This window comes from Myotis brandtii, unplaced genomic scaffold (genome assembly GCF_000412655.1).
Source record: "Myotis brandtii unplaced genomic scaffold, ASM41265v1 scaffold74, whole genome shotgun sequence".
NCBI lineage: Eukaryota > Metazoa > Chordata > Mammalia > Chiroptera > Vespertilionidae > Myotis > Myotis brandtii.
In genome coordinates, this window is record NW_005370944.1 from 2,409,214 (window position 1) to 2,426,995 (window position 17,782).

Below are 17,782 nucleotides of genomic sequence, written 5' to 3' on the forward strand. Positions count from 1 at the left end.
AGGAAGCAAGCCTCATGTTCGCTTCCAGCTGCCTGGCTGCCGGCCGCCATCTTGGCTGACAGTTAATTTGCATAAGGATATGCTGATTAGCCAATGGGAAGGGTAGCGGTCGGTACGCCAATACCATGATTCTCTTTTATTAGTGTAGATAGGATAGATAGATAGATAGATAGATAGATAGATAGATAATACTACATTGCATACTTGAAAGTTGCTAAGAGAGTATATCTTACAAGGTCTCATCACAAGAAAAAACATTGTAACTATGCAAGGTTATGAATGCTAACTAGATTGTTGTGGTGACCATTTCACAATGTATACAAATATCAAATCATTATTTGCATACCCGAAACTAATATAATATATCAATTATATCTCAATTTAAAAAAGAAAATAACAAGCATTAGTGAGGACGTGAAGAAATTAGAACGCTTGTTCACTGTTAATGGTGCAGCCACTGTGGGAAAAAAGTATGGTAGTTCCTCAAAAAATTAAAAACAAAACTATAATATGATTCCATGATCCAACTTCTGAGTATATACCCAAAAGAACTGAAAGTAGGGTCTCAAAGAGATATTTGTATGCCCATGTTCATAGCAGAATTATTCACAATAGGCAAAAGGAAACAACCTCACTGACCATGGATAGATAAACCAAAGTGGTATATACATACAATGGAATATTACTCAACCTTAAAAAAAAGAAATTGTGACACATGCTACAATTAGATGAACCTTGAAGACATTATATTAACAGAAATAAGTCAGCCACAAAAAGATAAATACTGTATGATTCCACTTACATGATGTACTTGAGTACCATATTTTTCCATGTATAAGACACTCCCAAATTAAGAAATCAATATTTTAAACATTTTGCTGGTTTTCCTCGTAAGGCCTTCTTCTTTTTTGGCATCTTAATGAGGTTTTCTTCCTGTTTTCTCCACTGTCTGATCATACACTCAGTGGGAGGAGGTCCAAATTATGTCTCTGCAGCTCTATTTCCATGCTCTTTTGCATAGCTGATTACATTCAGTTTGAATTTTGCAGAGTAAGATAATCGCTTACCAGTATTTATCTTTTTATTTTTTTGCATCTTCATGGGCTCAGAACACTCCAGTCCCTGTTGCGTTTGTGCACTCTCCACCTATACCTCCAATTATGGCATCAGCTGATGTCAGTAACAATAAGGCTCGTGATTGGAGGAAGCCTGCTTGACAAGGTATAGGCAGCTACACACCTGCAGGGCTCCCTCCTCAGCTGACTTACTTGTATAAGACACCCCTTGATTTTCAGTCTAATGATTTTAGAAAAATATAGCATCTTATATGTGGATAAATATGGTGGTCACATTCATAGACATAGAAAGTAGAATGTGGTTGCCACGGGATGGGCTGGGAGTGGGGATAGGGAGTTATTGTTTAATGGGGTAGAGTTTTAGTTTTGCAAAATAAAAAGAATTCTCGAGATGAACAGTGGTGACGAATACATGGAAATATAAATGTACTTAACACCAGTGAATTATATACTAGTATTAAAATGGTTAACATTATGTTTTATATTATACTAGAAGCCCAGTGCACAAATTCATGCAGGGGTGGGTCCAGCCGGCCCACCCTGATGGGGACTCATTGGGCCAGGCCGGCGGGGCGGGGGGAGTGCTGTGGGCAGTTGGCCGGCTGGCCCCTCTCCCGATCAGGATATTGGGGGCCAATTGGGGATAGGGCTGGCCAGGGGGAGGGGCTGGAGGTGGTTGGCCAGCTGGCCCCACCCCTAATCGGGGTGTTGGGGGCCGGGCCATCCCAGGGGGGCGGGTCCGATCAGGGTCCGGATCAGGCTGGTTGGCTGCCGCAGTGTGCGTCATAGCCACCAGACGTTCTGGTTGTTCTGCTGTTCTGGTCGCTGGGCTTTTATATACATAGATGTATTTTACCATAATTAAAAACAAATTTTTAAAGCCCAAAATAGTCAAGAGAGAATATGTTTAAGATGCCAAGACTAGAAAGGAGAAGCTAGTTAAACTCAAGTCCAAGGTAGATTGAGGATGGAGCTAAGTTTTCCCCATCTTCTTGCTGTACCTACTCTTTGAAAGAAACTACAATAGAAGGGTCTACTAGTGGGTCAGCATGGAGCCTTCTGACACTGATGTCCTCACTTGCATGCAGGTCCTTACTGAACAAGCACAATGGAAATCGATGTTATTACTGAACACCAACCTACAATTTAATGTGAAGTTTTCAGTTTCCATGGACTGCTCAGCAGGTGGCAATCAGAAAAAAATGAAATTTAAGGAAAATGAACACCAGGCTGCGTGGGGCGACCAGGCCGGCAGGGGGGTTAGTGAAGGACGACCAAATGACTGAGCAGCAGGCTGCGTGGGGCGACCAGGCCAGCAGGTGGGGTAGTGAGGGACGACCAAACGACTGAGCAGTAGGCTGTGTGGGGCAACCAGGCTGGCAGGGGGGTTAGTGAGGGACAACCAACCGACTGAGCAGTAGGCTGTGTGGGGCGACCAGGCTGACAGGGGGGTTAGTGAGGGATGACCAAATGACTGAGCAGCAGGCTGCGTGGGGCGACCAGGCCATACACCGGGCCTCTAATATATATATCTCACAACATAGAGTAGTATGAGGGTATAGGTAGTGTAAATGTAATACCAACATGAAACTGTAATTGAAATGTATTATAATCCAAATGTGTTTGCTCTTCTATGTGTTGGTTTTTGTGAAACCCAAAAAATACTGTAAATGAATTGTATGAACTGAAAAAATTGTTCTTTAATTTAGGGGGTAAAATATTTTTAAAATATGTATTTCTATTTTTATCATACTTACACATGTCCATAATTTTAAAAATCAAATACTTACACAATAAAGTTGGATCAGTAAGAACTGAATATTTTAAAAATTTATTATATCAACAGACCTAAATAACCATCTCAACAGATTCAGAAAAAGCATTCAAAAAAATTCAAATCCTGTTCATTATTAAAAACTCTCAGCAAACTAGAAGGGAATTTCCCCATTCAGATAAATGGTATCTATAAAAACCCTACAGCTAACATTAAACTTATTGGTGAAAAGACTGAATGCTTTCCTCCAAAGATCAGGAACAAGGCAAGGATGTCAGCCCTCACCACTTCTATTCAACATTGCAGAATATGTCTCAGCCACTGCAATTTGGGGAAAATGATGGGGCAGTGTATTACAGATTTAAAAAGAAGAATATAAAATTGTCTATTCATAGACAACAGATCATTTCTGTAGAAAATCCTGTAAGAAAATCTACAAAAAAAGCTGTAGTACTAATAAATGAGTTTAGTAATATCACAGGATACAAGAGCAACATGAAAAAAAAATCAATTGTGTTTCTACACACAAGCAACAAAGATATTGAGATTTATAAAATTCTATTTATAGTAAAAAAAACTCTGAAGTATTTGTGAATAAATGTAGCTAAACTTGTGTAAGACCTACTGTGAAAATTACAAAATACTGCTGAGAGTATATAAATAAATGAAATAAATAAAAGGTATAAATAAATGCAGAGTTATAATATGTTCATGGATCAGGAGACTCAATATCAAGATGTTAATTCTCCCCAAATGATTTTTAGATTCAAAGTAATCCCAATAAAAACCCCAATAAGCTTTTTTTTGTAGGAAATATGATTCTAAAATATATATAGAAATGCAAATGAACTAAAACAGCCAGAACAACTTTGAAAAATAATACAGCTGAAGTAATTATATTATTGATTTCAAAAATTACAACAATACTAAAGTAAAACAGTGTGTTATTGGACTAAGGATGGACATATAGGTCAATAGAACAGAAAAGAGAGTCCATAAATAGATCCACACATACAGAGCAAACTGATTTTCAACAAAGGTGCCAAGGTAATTCAACAAGGAAAAGCTAGCCTTTCAATAAATGGTGCTGGAATAACTGTTATCTACATGCAAAAAATTTAAACTGGACCCTTAACTCTTACCATATATTAAAAATTAACTCAATGGTTCCAGAAGTCGATTCCCTAAAACCCATGATTATATTCCACATTTCAATAAGACACTGCTTTAATTTAGGGGAAGAAGGCACTCTATACAAAATAGTAATATTAACATTATTAAATAATACTAAAAATTCATATGGATCGTAAGTTTGAATGTAAGAGCTTAGACAATAAAACTTCTAGAGAAAACAGAAAAATATCATTGCAATCTTGGAGTAGGCAAAAATTTCATAAATAGTATATGAAAACAAATCATAAGAAGAAAAAATTGGACTTCATCAGAATTGGACTTCTGCTCTTCTAGAGATACTGCTAAGAAATGAAAAGGCAAGCCACAGAATGGGAAAAATATCTGCAGAACATATTTTTGGTCAAAAGAGCTGTAATCAGAATAAGATTCTTATAATCTATATATATAAAGAGCAAGCGGTCATCGCATCCGAAACAAACAAAGGGACAACCGAACAGGCTGCGTGGGGTGACCAGGCCGGCAGGGGGGTTAGTGAGGGACGGCCAAACGACTGAGCAGCAGGCTGCGTGGGGTGACCAGGCTGGCAGGGGGGTTAATGAGGGACGGCCAAACGACTGAGCAGCAGGCTGCATGGGGCGACCAGGCTGGCAGGGGGGTTAATGAGGGACGGCCAAACGACTGAGCAGCAGGCTGCATGGGGCGACCAGGCTGGCAGGGGGGTTAATGAGGGACGGCCAAACGACTGAGCAGCAGGCTGCATGGGGCGACCAGGCTGGCAGGGGGGTTAATGAGGGACGGCCAAACGACTGAGCAGCAGGCTGCATGGGGCGACCAGGGGCAGTGAGTGGCAACCAGGCTGGTGGGAGGGGCAGTAAGGGGTGACCATGCTGGCAGGGGGGGCATTTGGGGGTGACTAGATTGGCAGGAGGGCCAGCTAGGGGTGATCAGGCAGGCAGGCACATGAGCAGTTAGGAGCCAGCGGTCCTGGATTGTGAGAGGGATGTCCGACTGCCGGTTTAGGCCCAATCTCCAGAATTGGGCCTAAACCGGCAGTCGGACATCCCCCGAGGGGTCCTGGATTGGAGAGGGTGGAGGCTGGGCTGGGGGGAACCCCCCCCCCATGCACAAATGTCATGCACCAGGCCTCTAGTCTATATATATAAAAGCCTAATATGCAAAGTGTCCCCGCAGGAGTTCAACTGACCGAGTTCAAATATAAAAAGACAACTCAATTATAAATGGTTAAAAATATGTATAGACACTTCACCAGTAAGATATACAAATGGCAAATAAATACATGAAAAGATGTTCAATATCCTTATTCCTTAAGAGAATGCCAATTAAAACCACCACGAGATACCACTATATATCCACTAATAGTTACACTTAAAAAAAACTGACAATATCAAGTGTTGATGAGGACATGGGACAACTAGAATCCTCATCATTGCTTGTGGCAATGTACCTTTGAAAACAGTTTTGCAGTTTCTTATAAACATAGATTCATCATATGACTCAGCAATAGTTCCTCTCTTGGGAATTTACCAAAGGAAAACAAAAATATACGTTCATACAAAGGCTTGTATACAAATGGTTATTATACTGGTGTCATTTATAACAGCCAAAAATGTAAACAATCCAAATGTCTATCAAAAATTGAATGGATAAGCAAATTAGGTTTATTTACACAATAAAATACTATTCAGTAATGAAAAGGTATAAACAATATGAATAAATCTCAAAAGCATTATGCTAAGTGGAAGAAGCCAGACACAAAGACTACATATTGTATGGTTTCATTTACATGAAATCTAGAAGAAGCAAAACTATAATGACAGAAAGCAGATCAGTGGTTTTGGTAGGTGCTGAAGGTGGGCAGAGGGGATTGACTGCAAAGAGGCACAAGGAAATTTTAGAGATTAGCTGAAATGTTCGGATCATGGCTATGGGAGTGGTTATATAATTATACGCATTTATCAAAACACAGCAAATTGAACACTTAAAAATAATGAATTTTTAAAATGTAAGTTATACCTCAGTAAAGGTGATTTTTTAAAAAATTCCCACCCAAGGATATTTTTCCCATTGATATTTAGAGAGAGTGGAAGGGGGAGGAGAGAGAGAAACATCAATGTGAAGAGACACATCGATTGGTTGCCTCCTATACGCACCCCCACGGGCCTGGGGATCAAACCCACAACCGAGATACATGCCCTTGACCGGGAATTGAACTCAAGACCATTTGGTCTGAGAGTCAACACTCTAATCACTGAGAAAAACTGGCCAGGGCAGTAAAGGTGGTTTTTAAAAAGAATTTAAAGACTATTTTTAAAATATTACTCTAAGTTATATATGTATATGCAACCTTCCCCACATTGTACAGTTACCCTTATATCTTTCTCAGTAGTGAATGTCCTGGAATTTAATAAACGTGGGTTTGTAACTGTAGTTCAAAAAATAATTCCACATATGATACAAGGAAAACTCTATCAATTTGTAACAACATTTACCACTGGTGCAAACAGATGGAGCAGAGACAAAGTACAGGGTAGCCCCCTATTGCCTAAGGAAGCCAAACTGCATTGTCACCATTCAGCAAAGACCCACAATGTTGACAGGGAGAATTAGCTTTGTGCTACATGTCCCTCAGTCCACCATCTGGAATATTTTTCATTCGAAGCTGGAAAAAAAAATCTTATCCCTTGCAACTCATATGAGCTCTAACAGCAGCAGATAAAGCAAAACAGTACAACTACTGCTGCAGTTTTCACATCACAAGGAAACCAAATATGATTTGCAGGTAACCTCACATTCAAGGATAAGGCTATATTCCACTTAAGGGGAGAGATGAATGGTCACAGTGTATAACTGTGGGATGCTGCCATCAGCATAGTAATTGCTCAATAAATAAATTTGTTAAATGAATAAAATGTGCCTATGTAGATATTCAGTAAACATTTGTACAAATTTATGTATATGTAGATATTATTCACAGCTAAATGATGCAAGAACTGTCCCTTACACTTCCTTTCTCAAACAATTTCTTTGGTTGGAAGTTGATAATTGTTTTCTTTCTGCACCCATTTTGTTTCTAATGAAATACCAATTCAAGCATAAACTTTCAAGAAAGATGATTCTTTTTTTCTCCTTTATATATTGCTTCATTCCAAAAATTTCCCACAATATGTGTGCATAATTAGAATAAAGAACAATGCATGTTTATAAAATTAGAGTTTTATAGAGGTGTATACCAAGCAATAATAGCATGCTTAAAGTTTTCTTTTAGCTTTTTCTTTGAATCTATCTCTCTTTATACTCTTTAGCCTATATGGAAAACGCTCAACATATTTCTCTGTAAATCTAGCCTGTTTTCAACCCAATATCCCCAGTTAAGATTCCTTTATAAATACTGGTTAATCTCAATCCTTTAATCCATTTTGCCTCCCAACAAAATTTAGGGCAGGCAATATTTAGTATGTTCTTTATTTCCCAGTGTTATAGAACATTCAATAAATGCTTTGTTGTTGAACCTGATGGATTTCAGTGAGAATGAAGAAGCTTGAGTAAACAAAAATTAATGTAAAACTATGAAGATAAAAATGTTTGCATATTAAACTATATGCATAAAACCTACCAAAAGTGTTTGTCCTTGGGAAATGAAGAAATGACCTGATATAACAATGGTGAGAATGAGATATCCAGATTCTTCATTGGAGTCAAAAACCTTAATAAAGAGAGAAAAAGATGTATAAGACAATACATTTCTGTAATACTAATAAACATAATACTGATAACCAAACTATCTTCTCACATTAATATTCCTACCCTGAATGTTTCCCTTCCTCCCATTTAATCTGTAATTATTCTAGAGTTTCAAGTTTATCCTTGTATAGGGGCTTAACATCCAGGATTCTTAAAAATGTAACTTTTTAAAACATACAAACAAAATACTAGATTGAAAATCAAATATGAGGTCTGCAAAAAACATTTTTCAGTTACATTTTAATAAATCATTAATTATCTTTGAGCCTCAATTTCCTTTCTGTAAAATGAGGACAATATCTTACAGAGGTGCTGTAAGATTTCAGAGTCCCAGTTTTTTCAGATACACAATCTATATTTCATAATTCCACAAAACCAGATGCTTTTCTTTAGATGAGCTTTAATTTGTCAGTGTCACCCTTAAAATATGGTGACCCAAACTGACCATAATACTTTTGGTGTGGTCTAATTATTTCCCATTATTTGCAGTAACCTGGTCTATAATCAAAGCTCAAAATAATGAACACACATCTAACTCAACTTAAATATAATTCATGCAAGAGTAGGCTTTCACAGCCACAGTGGCTGCCTGGATCCCTCCCTCACAGCTGCTGCAGCAGCGGCGGCCTCCTCCATCCCGCGGTGGTGTCCGGTCTAATTAGCATATTATGCTTTCATTATTATAGATAAGATTACTGCATTCTATTGACAATGTTCTATCTTATAGTTTTATATGTGGGGTTTGGAGCTTTAATGCCATATTTAAACTCAAGAGCTCCTACCAATTTTTTTCTAATTCACTTTAAATTCCAAACTTAAAAATCAAATAACATTCTAGATGTCAAGGAGAAGTATGCTAAGCCCTGCCTCTTTCCTAGTATCAGAACCTCAGTTATTTGTACGACAGCCTTCTCACCATAGTTTAAGTAGATTATCTTACTTGGTTCATGACCACTTAAAACCACTAGCTAGGTACTAGATAGAACATGATCAACTAATTCTTTGGGAGGCAATATGTTAACATGACAGTTTAACTTTTTTTTAAAAAAGAATTATAGGACACATATGTAATACCCTTTGTAATACTTATTATAATATTTTTTTAAAAGAATAAAAAAAAAAGAATTATAACATGTATCCCAAAAGTGTCCAACACCTAAACGTACATCTCAATGAGTAATCACCTCCCAGGTGAAGAAACACAACAATACCAGCCTTCCAGAAAGTATTCCAATCATTACCTACTCCCTAGGAGGACAACCTCCCATCCTGACTTCTAACACTATAGTTTAGTTTTATTTATATGAATGAAATTATACAGAAAGAATTATTTTATGTCTGGCTTCATTAATGTTGCTGCAAGTGTCTGAGTTCACTGATTTTCATTGTAAAATAGCATTTTATGACTATTCCACAATTGATATTTTGTCATTCTTTTGTTGAGGAATATTGTTTTTCAGTTTAGGTCTAACACTAATAATACTGTTATGAACTTTTTTAAAATTTTATTTTCATATTATAGATGTTTCCTTCCATGCGCGTGCCCCCTCTCCCCCCCACCTTATACTATCACCCAGCCCTGCCCCTCCTTCCTTCTGGTCATCCCCACACTGTTGTCAGTATCTATGGGTTATGCATATATGTTCTCTGGCTAATCTCTTCACCTTCTTTCATTCCAGTCCTTATATATATCTTATATACACTGAGTGGCCAGATTATTATGACCGGTCAGATTATTATGACCACCCAATCAGTACTTCGTTGGGCCACCTTTTGCCTTCAATACTGCGGCGATTCTTCTTGGTATTGACTCCACGAGATGTTGAAAGGTGATGCGAGGAATCTGACACCATGCCTGATGAATAGCACTGTCCAGTTCTGTGAGATTTGATGGTTGTGGAACCAGCTGCCTGATGGCTCTTTTAACTTCGTCCCACAAATGCTCAATTGGATTGAGATCTGGTGATTGTGGGGGCCACCTAAGCAAGGTAAAATCTCCCTCATGTTCTTGAAACCACTCCTGCACAATACAAGCACTACGAGCACTGTGGCATGGCGTATTGTCTTGTTGGAAGAAGCCATCTCCATTGGGATATGCCATCAACATGATAGGATGAACTTGATCAGCAACGATGCTTCTTAGGTATGTGCTGTTCAGATGTTTATAATGATCTGGCCCTCTAGCAACTTCGGCATGAAATTATAGCTAATTTGCCTACAAACGTCAGGTGGTCATAATAATCTGGCCACTCAGTGTATGTCTCTTGTATGGTAGAAACACTCATTATGGAAATGCCAGTCTTCCTAAATTATTTTATAATTTTTTTCAATTCATGAGTAATGACTTGCAGAAGAGTCCCAGGAGACTTCTCCCCTGCCCTCCAAACCCTTACATCTAATTGCCCACTCAACATCTTTCCTTACAGGTCTAACAGTCACCTCAAAATTAACAGCACCTAATTTGAAGTGTGAACCTTCCTATTGATTCATTTGCTCATCCATTCAATATTTACAAAGTGGCATCTGTTGCCTGTCACAGGAGTAGAAGTCCAAACACTTCTGCCCACTGTGTCTTGATACTGGAGTCACTAAGGAAAACAACACAGCAAGCACTGAATGGAAGAGCACTTTACTCACATGGAGAAGCAGCAAGGTAAGTATCAGAAGTGATGTAGACTTCCTGATAGGCAGGAGGCCCCCCTCAGCAGCCATGCAGAGCGGTTGGTCTGTACTTACCCATCTCGTGCTATAGCAGAAGAACCCTCCCCTGCACCCCATGTATCAAGGGACAGATACAGCAATGACATTAACCCGGTGCTATGTGATGGTTATGCAGAAAAAAGAAGCATAGGCTATTAGGACTCTATCTCTTGGTAAAAAAGTGTTCCAGGCCCAAGGCTCATTCTTACATGGCTGAGAGGGAATCAAAAGACTGTATGCACAGTGGTCTTTCCACACAAAACACCTACCACACATGCCAGGCAGTTGTAGGCATTTGACTCCCACAGTTTCCCATCTCAGAATATAGTAATTCTATCCTACATTTTCTTAGGTCAAAACTATGGAATCATTCTTAAATCTTCTCCTTTTCTCATACCCATATACATCAGCAAATCATTAATATCAACCTGCAAAATATTCAGACTCTATCCACATCTCACGGATCTGGTATGAGTTATAATCATCTCTAGTTATATTATTACTAGAGACCTGGTGCATGAAATTTGTGCATGGGTAGGGTACCTAGGCCTGGCTGGCGATCAGGGCCAATCAGGGCCTTCCGGCTGCCAGCCGGGACCTCTCTTCCCAAGCTGCTGGCTGCAGACACGGCCTCCCTTCCCCAGCTGTCGGCTGGTGGCTGGCGCTTCCCTTCCCTAGCTTCTGGCTGCCAGCCAGGGCCTCCCTTCCCCGGCTGCTGGCCGGGGCCTTCCTCCGTTCCATGCTGTCTCTGATAGCACAGGTCATAGAGAGCGATCGAACTCCTGGTCTCCCGGTCAAACTCTCGAGGGGATACTTTGCATATTAGCCTGTTATATATATAGATAATAACCTACTAACTGGGTTTCCCATTTCTGTTCTTGCTCCCCCTTTCCAACACATTTTATTTTTAATACAGTAGCCAGGAGTAATCCTTTTAAAACCTACGTCAGATCATGTCATTTCCAGCACAAAGCCCTGAAGTAGCTTTGCATCTCATTCAGAGACTCATGCAAGGTGCTCCACAATCTAGCTCTCCATTGCCTCTCTGCTGTAGCCACACTGCCCTCCTTGCTGCTTCTTGAACACGTTATGCCCATTCATAATGACAAACCTTGGGGCTTTAGAAATTTCTATTCTTTCTGAAATTCTCTTCTAGATCCACATGACTAGATCCATCTATTTTGGGTCTTTCCTTAAATGTCATTTTTTCAGGTAACACTTTTCCTGACCATCCTACTGAAAACTGCCACAAACTTCACTGGTTACCCAAACAAAATCACTCCTATTATTTTCTCCAGCTTTGTTTTTCTTCATCAATGTCTTTCTCCATGTTACTACTTTTGTTACTTTATATTTACTAGTACTTATCTGTCTGCCTGTCTTCTTTAAAAGATATTGATAAATAGGATTATAAATATACTCAATTAATCCAAAAGAAGGCAGAATAAGAATTAAAAGTGAACAAAGAACATGTGGGACAAATACAAAACAAAAAGCAATATTATAGAATCACATCTAACCCCAATGATGATCACCTGAAAGGCAAATGGCTTAAAGTGCATTTCTTGTAGGTAACATATACAGGGTGCCACAAAAGCAGGTTTACAGTTATTCCTATAGAAAGTATTACAATAATTAATAAATAATAATACAAGAATAAACTCTATAAAAAACAAATGAGGGGATTAAAAATGGGAGTGGAGTAGTGGATGATGCACAAACATACTCCCAGAAACAAACTAGAATTACGCCTGAAATACAGAAAACTTTCCTGAATAATCAACAGAAGACTCGCTAGAGAGAACCCTGATTCCCAAGTACCAAAAGTGAAGACTGCAAAGAGACTGGTAGGAGGGGCGGACGTGTGAAAGGGCTGGCCAGGCACACACAGACAGAAATTGAAGTTCCAGAGATATATTTCAGATGTGAGGAGTTGCCACTGAGAACTCTGGGGTCTAATCTCCCAACTGGGCCCCCCAACAGAGAGCACCATTACTGAGAAGGATACCCACATAATATCTGGTGGTGAAAAGGAGCAGAGTTGCTCTCTGCCAGGGAGAGACAGCTGGAAATGCAGGCACCCTTGTAAAGGAACAACCCACAAAATTCCCTGTGGAGCCACCCACCCTGTGCTCTAGTAGAAGGAGGGCAGAGTACACTAGAGCTGCGTGAGCAGAAGCCATGATCAGAGACTTTGCAGTTAGAGCTCAGAAGGCAGACACCCAGGTTTCCTGTGATGAGTCATTCCTTCACGCTGCAAGATCATCTTTCTCACTCAGACATTTGCTATACGGGTAGCCTTATCTGGGGGAAAGACAGTAGATCCACCCTATTGGAAAATATCTTGCCCAATGGTGCAGAGTAGCTGAAGCCTATTAAGAGACTGAGAATAACAATTAGCTGCCAGGCAGAAGCAATTGCCCCACCCTATTGACAAAAACTCTTGCCACCCCTCTGGACAATTGCCTCAGGGCAATTCAAGACAAAATTCTATCAGTCAGGAGAGAGAGGCGATCTCTGGAGGCTTTGAATCTTTGCCTGATGTAATTAGTCAGAAACAGAGTTTGACACTGTCGTGAACTAGAGATTGAGAGGCATAGCAGATCTACCTAATACATAGTTACAAACCCAAACAGGCAGCCAAATGAGGAGACAAAGAAACAACCTCTAAATGAAAGAGCTAGAGAATTCTCCAGAAAAAGAGATAAATGAAATGGAGATAAGAAATTTATCTCATATAGAGTTCTGAATAATGATGGTATAAATGTTCAACAATATGAGAAAAGATATAGTAACTATGAAAACAGAAATAAAGAATGACATAGCACAAATAAAGAACACTTTGGAAGAAATACACAGCAGATTAGGGGAAGCTGAAGACTGAATCAGTGAATTAAAAGACAGGATTGAAAAAATCACTCAATCAAAGAACCAAAAAGGAAAATAAAACAATTAAAAAACAGGAGGACAGCCGAAGGGAGCTGTTGGACAATGTGAAATGTAACAGTATTCGAATAGCAGGTGTGCCAGAAGAGGCAGAAAAGGAGAAAGAGAACATGTTTGAAGAAATAATAGCTGAAAACATTCCTAACATGGTAAAGGAAAAAGTCACACAAGTTCAGGAGGCACAGAGAACCAAAAGCAAGAAGAACCCAAACAGGCCCAAGCACAAACACATCATAATTAAAATGCCAAAAATTAAACACAAAGAGAGAATGTTAAAGGCAGTAAGAGAAAAGCAAACTGTTCCTTACAAATGAGCTCCAATAAGGCTGACACCTGATTTCTCATCTGAAACTGTCTAGAGGCCAGAAAGGAATGGCATGAAGTACTCAAGGTAATGAAAAGCAAGGATCTGAAACCAAGATTACTATATCCAGCAAGACTACCACTCAAAAGAGACAGTCAAATAAAGACCTTCCCATGTAAAAAAATTTTTAAAAAGGCTAAACGAATACATCACCACCAAGCCAGCATTACAAGAAATTCTAAAGGGACTGCTGTAATGCAAAGAAGAAATAGAGGGAGAAAGCTAGGCATACAGAAATAAAATGGCAATAAATAAGGAACTATCAAAAATAACCTTATATGTAAGTAGATTAAATGTTCCAATCAAAAGGCATAGTGTAGCTGAATGGATATAAAAACATGACCCAACTATATGCTGTCTACAAGAGACCCACCTGAGAACAAAAGAGACACAGAGGATGAGAGTAAAGAGATTGACTGGAGTAGCAATGCTCATATCCAACAAAATAGACTTCACAACAAAGTCTATCAGAAGAGACAACAAAGGTAACTACATAATACTAGAGGGATTGATCCAACAAGAGGATATAAGCCTGGTAAACATATATCCACCCAATACAGGAGCACCTAAATATATTAAAAAAACACTTCTAGAGGACTTTAAAGGAGGGATAAACAATAATACAGTAATAGTAAAGGACTTCAACACCTCACTGACTGTAGAGATCACCTGGGAAGGCACATGAGCATTTCTTTGATAATTGTCAGCTGAGTCCAGTGGCATTGACAGAGCCACGTCCTGGAAACATACCATGCCAGAGGCAGGTATGTTGTCAGCCTGACCCTTAGCTCAGGTGCCAGGGGGTGGGTTTCATTATCTAAGTTCAGCCAGGCACAAGGAACGGATGAAATTATCCGGGCCCAGCCAGGAGTGATGATCATAAAGAAGCCACAAGAATGAAGAATTACAGCTTGATCTTTAACCATGATTTCACATAATTTCCTTTATCTTAAACTTTAGTAAAAACTTCCTAGTATCATACTGTATAAAATAAATGCGCTACACTGCCTCTGGGGCACTGTCTCTCCATCAGAGGGCCAGCTGTCCCACACGGTCTCAGCTTTCCCTACTGTCTCTGTGTCTGTCTCTTTCATTTTCTCAATCCCCTGTCATCCCTACTCAAGGACTCTCGTCTGCTTTCTAGTCGTGCTGGTCGCAGTCAAAGAGAGAATTACTTATAACTGACTTCACTGGATAGATATTCCACACAAAAAATTAACAAGGAAACAGTGATTCTAAAGAACACAATGGATCAGATGAATTTAATTGACAGTTATAGAACATTTAACCACAAAACTCTAGAATATACATTCTTCTCAAGTGCACAAGGACCATTCACAAAGATTGGCTACATGTTAGGAGACAAAACAAGTCTCTAGAAGTTCAAGAAGATTGAAATTATATCAAGCACCTTCATAGATCACAGTGGAATCAAATTCGAAATCAACTATAGTAAAAAATCCCAAAACATTCAAACACATAGAGACTAAATAGGTTGTTATTAAACAATGAATGGGTAACCAACTAAATCAAGAAAGAAATAAAAAACTTCCTGGAAACAAATGAAAATGAAAACATAACAACCCAAAAGGAGTCCTGAGAAAGCAGTTAAGAAAAAATCAACAATAAACTATTTAACACTATAACTTAAAGAACTAGAAAAGAACAACAACAAAAAAGCCAAGAGTAAGTAAAAGGAAGGAAATCATAAAGATTAGGGCAGAAATAAATAACAGAGACAAAAAAATCAATGAAACCAAGAGCTGGTTCTTTGAAAAGATAAACAAGATTGATGAACCATTAGCCAAACTCATCAAGAAACAGAGAGGACCCAAATAAATAAAATCAGAAACAAAAGTGGAGAAATAACCACGGACACCACAGATTGTAAGAAAATACTAAGAACAATTATATGCCAACAAGGTGGACAATGTAGATGAAATGGACAAATTCCTAGAAAAATACTATCTCCCCAAATTGAATCAGGAAGAATGTGAAAACATGAATAGGCCAATAACAACTGATGAAATAGGAGTAATCACAAAACTCCCAGCAAAAAAAAGGCCAGGTCCAGACAGTTTCACAGGGGACTTTTACCAAACATTCAAAGAAGAAATAACACCTATACTCCTCAAACTATTTCAGAAAATCCAAGAGGAAGGAACACTTCCAAACTCTTTTAATGAGGCCAGAATTATCCCAATTCCAAAACCAGATAAAACACTACAAAGAAATAGAAATACTGATCAATATTCCCGATGAACATAGATACTAAAATCCTCAACAAAATATTAGCAAATCGCATCCAGTAATATATTTAAAAGATCATAAACCACGACAAAGTGGGATTTATTCCAGGGACGCAGGACTGGTACAATATTCGCAAATCAATAAATGTGATACATCACATAAACAAACTGAAAGACAAATATCACATGATCATATCAATAGACACAGAAAAGGAATTCCAATACCCTTTTTTATAAAAACTCTCAGCAAAGTGGGAATAGAGGGAGCATATCTTGACATGTTAAAGGCCATATATGACAAAGCTACAGCAAACATCATACTCAATGGGCAAAACCTAAAATCATTTCCCCTAAGAACAGGAACAAAACAGGGATGTCTACTTTTACCACTCTTATTCAACATTGTACTGGTAGTCCTAGCCTCAGTGATCAGGCAAGAAGAAAACATAAAAGGCATCCAAATTGGAAAGGAGGAAGTAAAACTCTCATTATTTGCAGATGAAATGATACTATACATAGAAAATCCTAAATATTCCACCAAAATATTACTAGATTTAATAAATGAATTTGACAATGTAGCAGGATACAAAATCAACATCTAAAAATTGATGGCTTTTTATACATCAATAATGAATTCTCAGAAAGAGAAACAAACAATCCCATTTACAATGGCAACAAAAAATTAATATACTTAGGAATAAAGTTAACCAAGGGGACAAAAGACCTGTACCTGGAAAACTACAGGACTTTGAAAAAAGAGATATAAGAACATATAAAGAAGTGGAAGAATATACCATGTTCATGGATTGGTAGAATCAACATCATTAAAATATCCATACTACCCAAGGCAATCTACAGATTCAATGCAATCCCTATTAAAATACCAATGGCATATTGCATGGATCTAGAACAAATACTCCAAAAATTTATATGGAATCAAAAAGGACCCCAAAGAGCTGCAGCAATCCTGAGAAAGAAGAACAAAGTTGGAGGAATCACAATACTAGATTGCAAGTTATACTACAAAGTCATTGTAATCCAAACAGCCTGGTACTGGCAGAAGAGCAGGCATATAGATCAATGGAACAGAACATAGATCCCTGAAATCAATCTAAGCCAGTGGTTGGCAAACTCATTAGTCAACAGAGCCAAATATCAACAGTACAATGATTGAAATTTCTTTTGAGAGCCAAATTTTTTAAACTTAAACTATATAAGTAGGTACAGTGTTATTAACTTAATTAGGGCACTCCTAAGGCTTAGGAAGAGCCACACTCAAGGGGCCAAAAAGCCGCATGTGGCTCGCGAGCCGCAGTTTGCTAACCACGGATCTAAGCCATTATACTCAAATAATATTTGACAAAGGAGGCAAGAGCAGACAATGGAGTCAAGAGAGTCTCTTCAATAAATGGTGTTGGGAAATTTTACAGATACATGCAAAAAAAAAAAAATGGAACTAGACCACCAACTTACACCATACATAGGAATAAATTCAAAATGGATAAAAGACTTAAATGTAAGTCTTGAAACCATAAAACTCCTAGAAGAAACCATAGGCAGCAAAATCTGAGATACCTCTCCTAGCAATATGTTTACAGATATATCTCCTAGGGCAAGGGAAAGTAAGGAGAAAATAAATAAATGGGACTACATTAAAATAAAAAGCTTCTGCACAGCAAAAGAAACCATCAACAAAAGGCAAAGGGAGCCCACTGTGTGGGAGAACATATCTGACAATGATATATCTGATAAAGGGTTAATATCCAAAATATATAAG

General features: G+C 38.4%; 1 protein-coding gene across 1 annotated transcript in view; it reads right to left on the minus strand.

The window, feature by feature from the left end:
- The window catches only part of REC114 (REC114 meiotic recombination protein), a 175,893-nt gene that overhangs the window by 90,340 nt on the left and 67,771 nt on the right, over window positions 1-17,782 (minus strand). Inside the window, exon 2 of the mRNA XM_005882805.2 lies at window positions 7,619-7,708. Coding sequence (XP_005882867.1) covers window positions 7,619-7,708 — 90 coding nt within the window. The remainder of the gene's footprint in view (window positions 1-7,618; window positions 7,709-17,782) is intronic.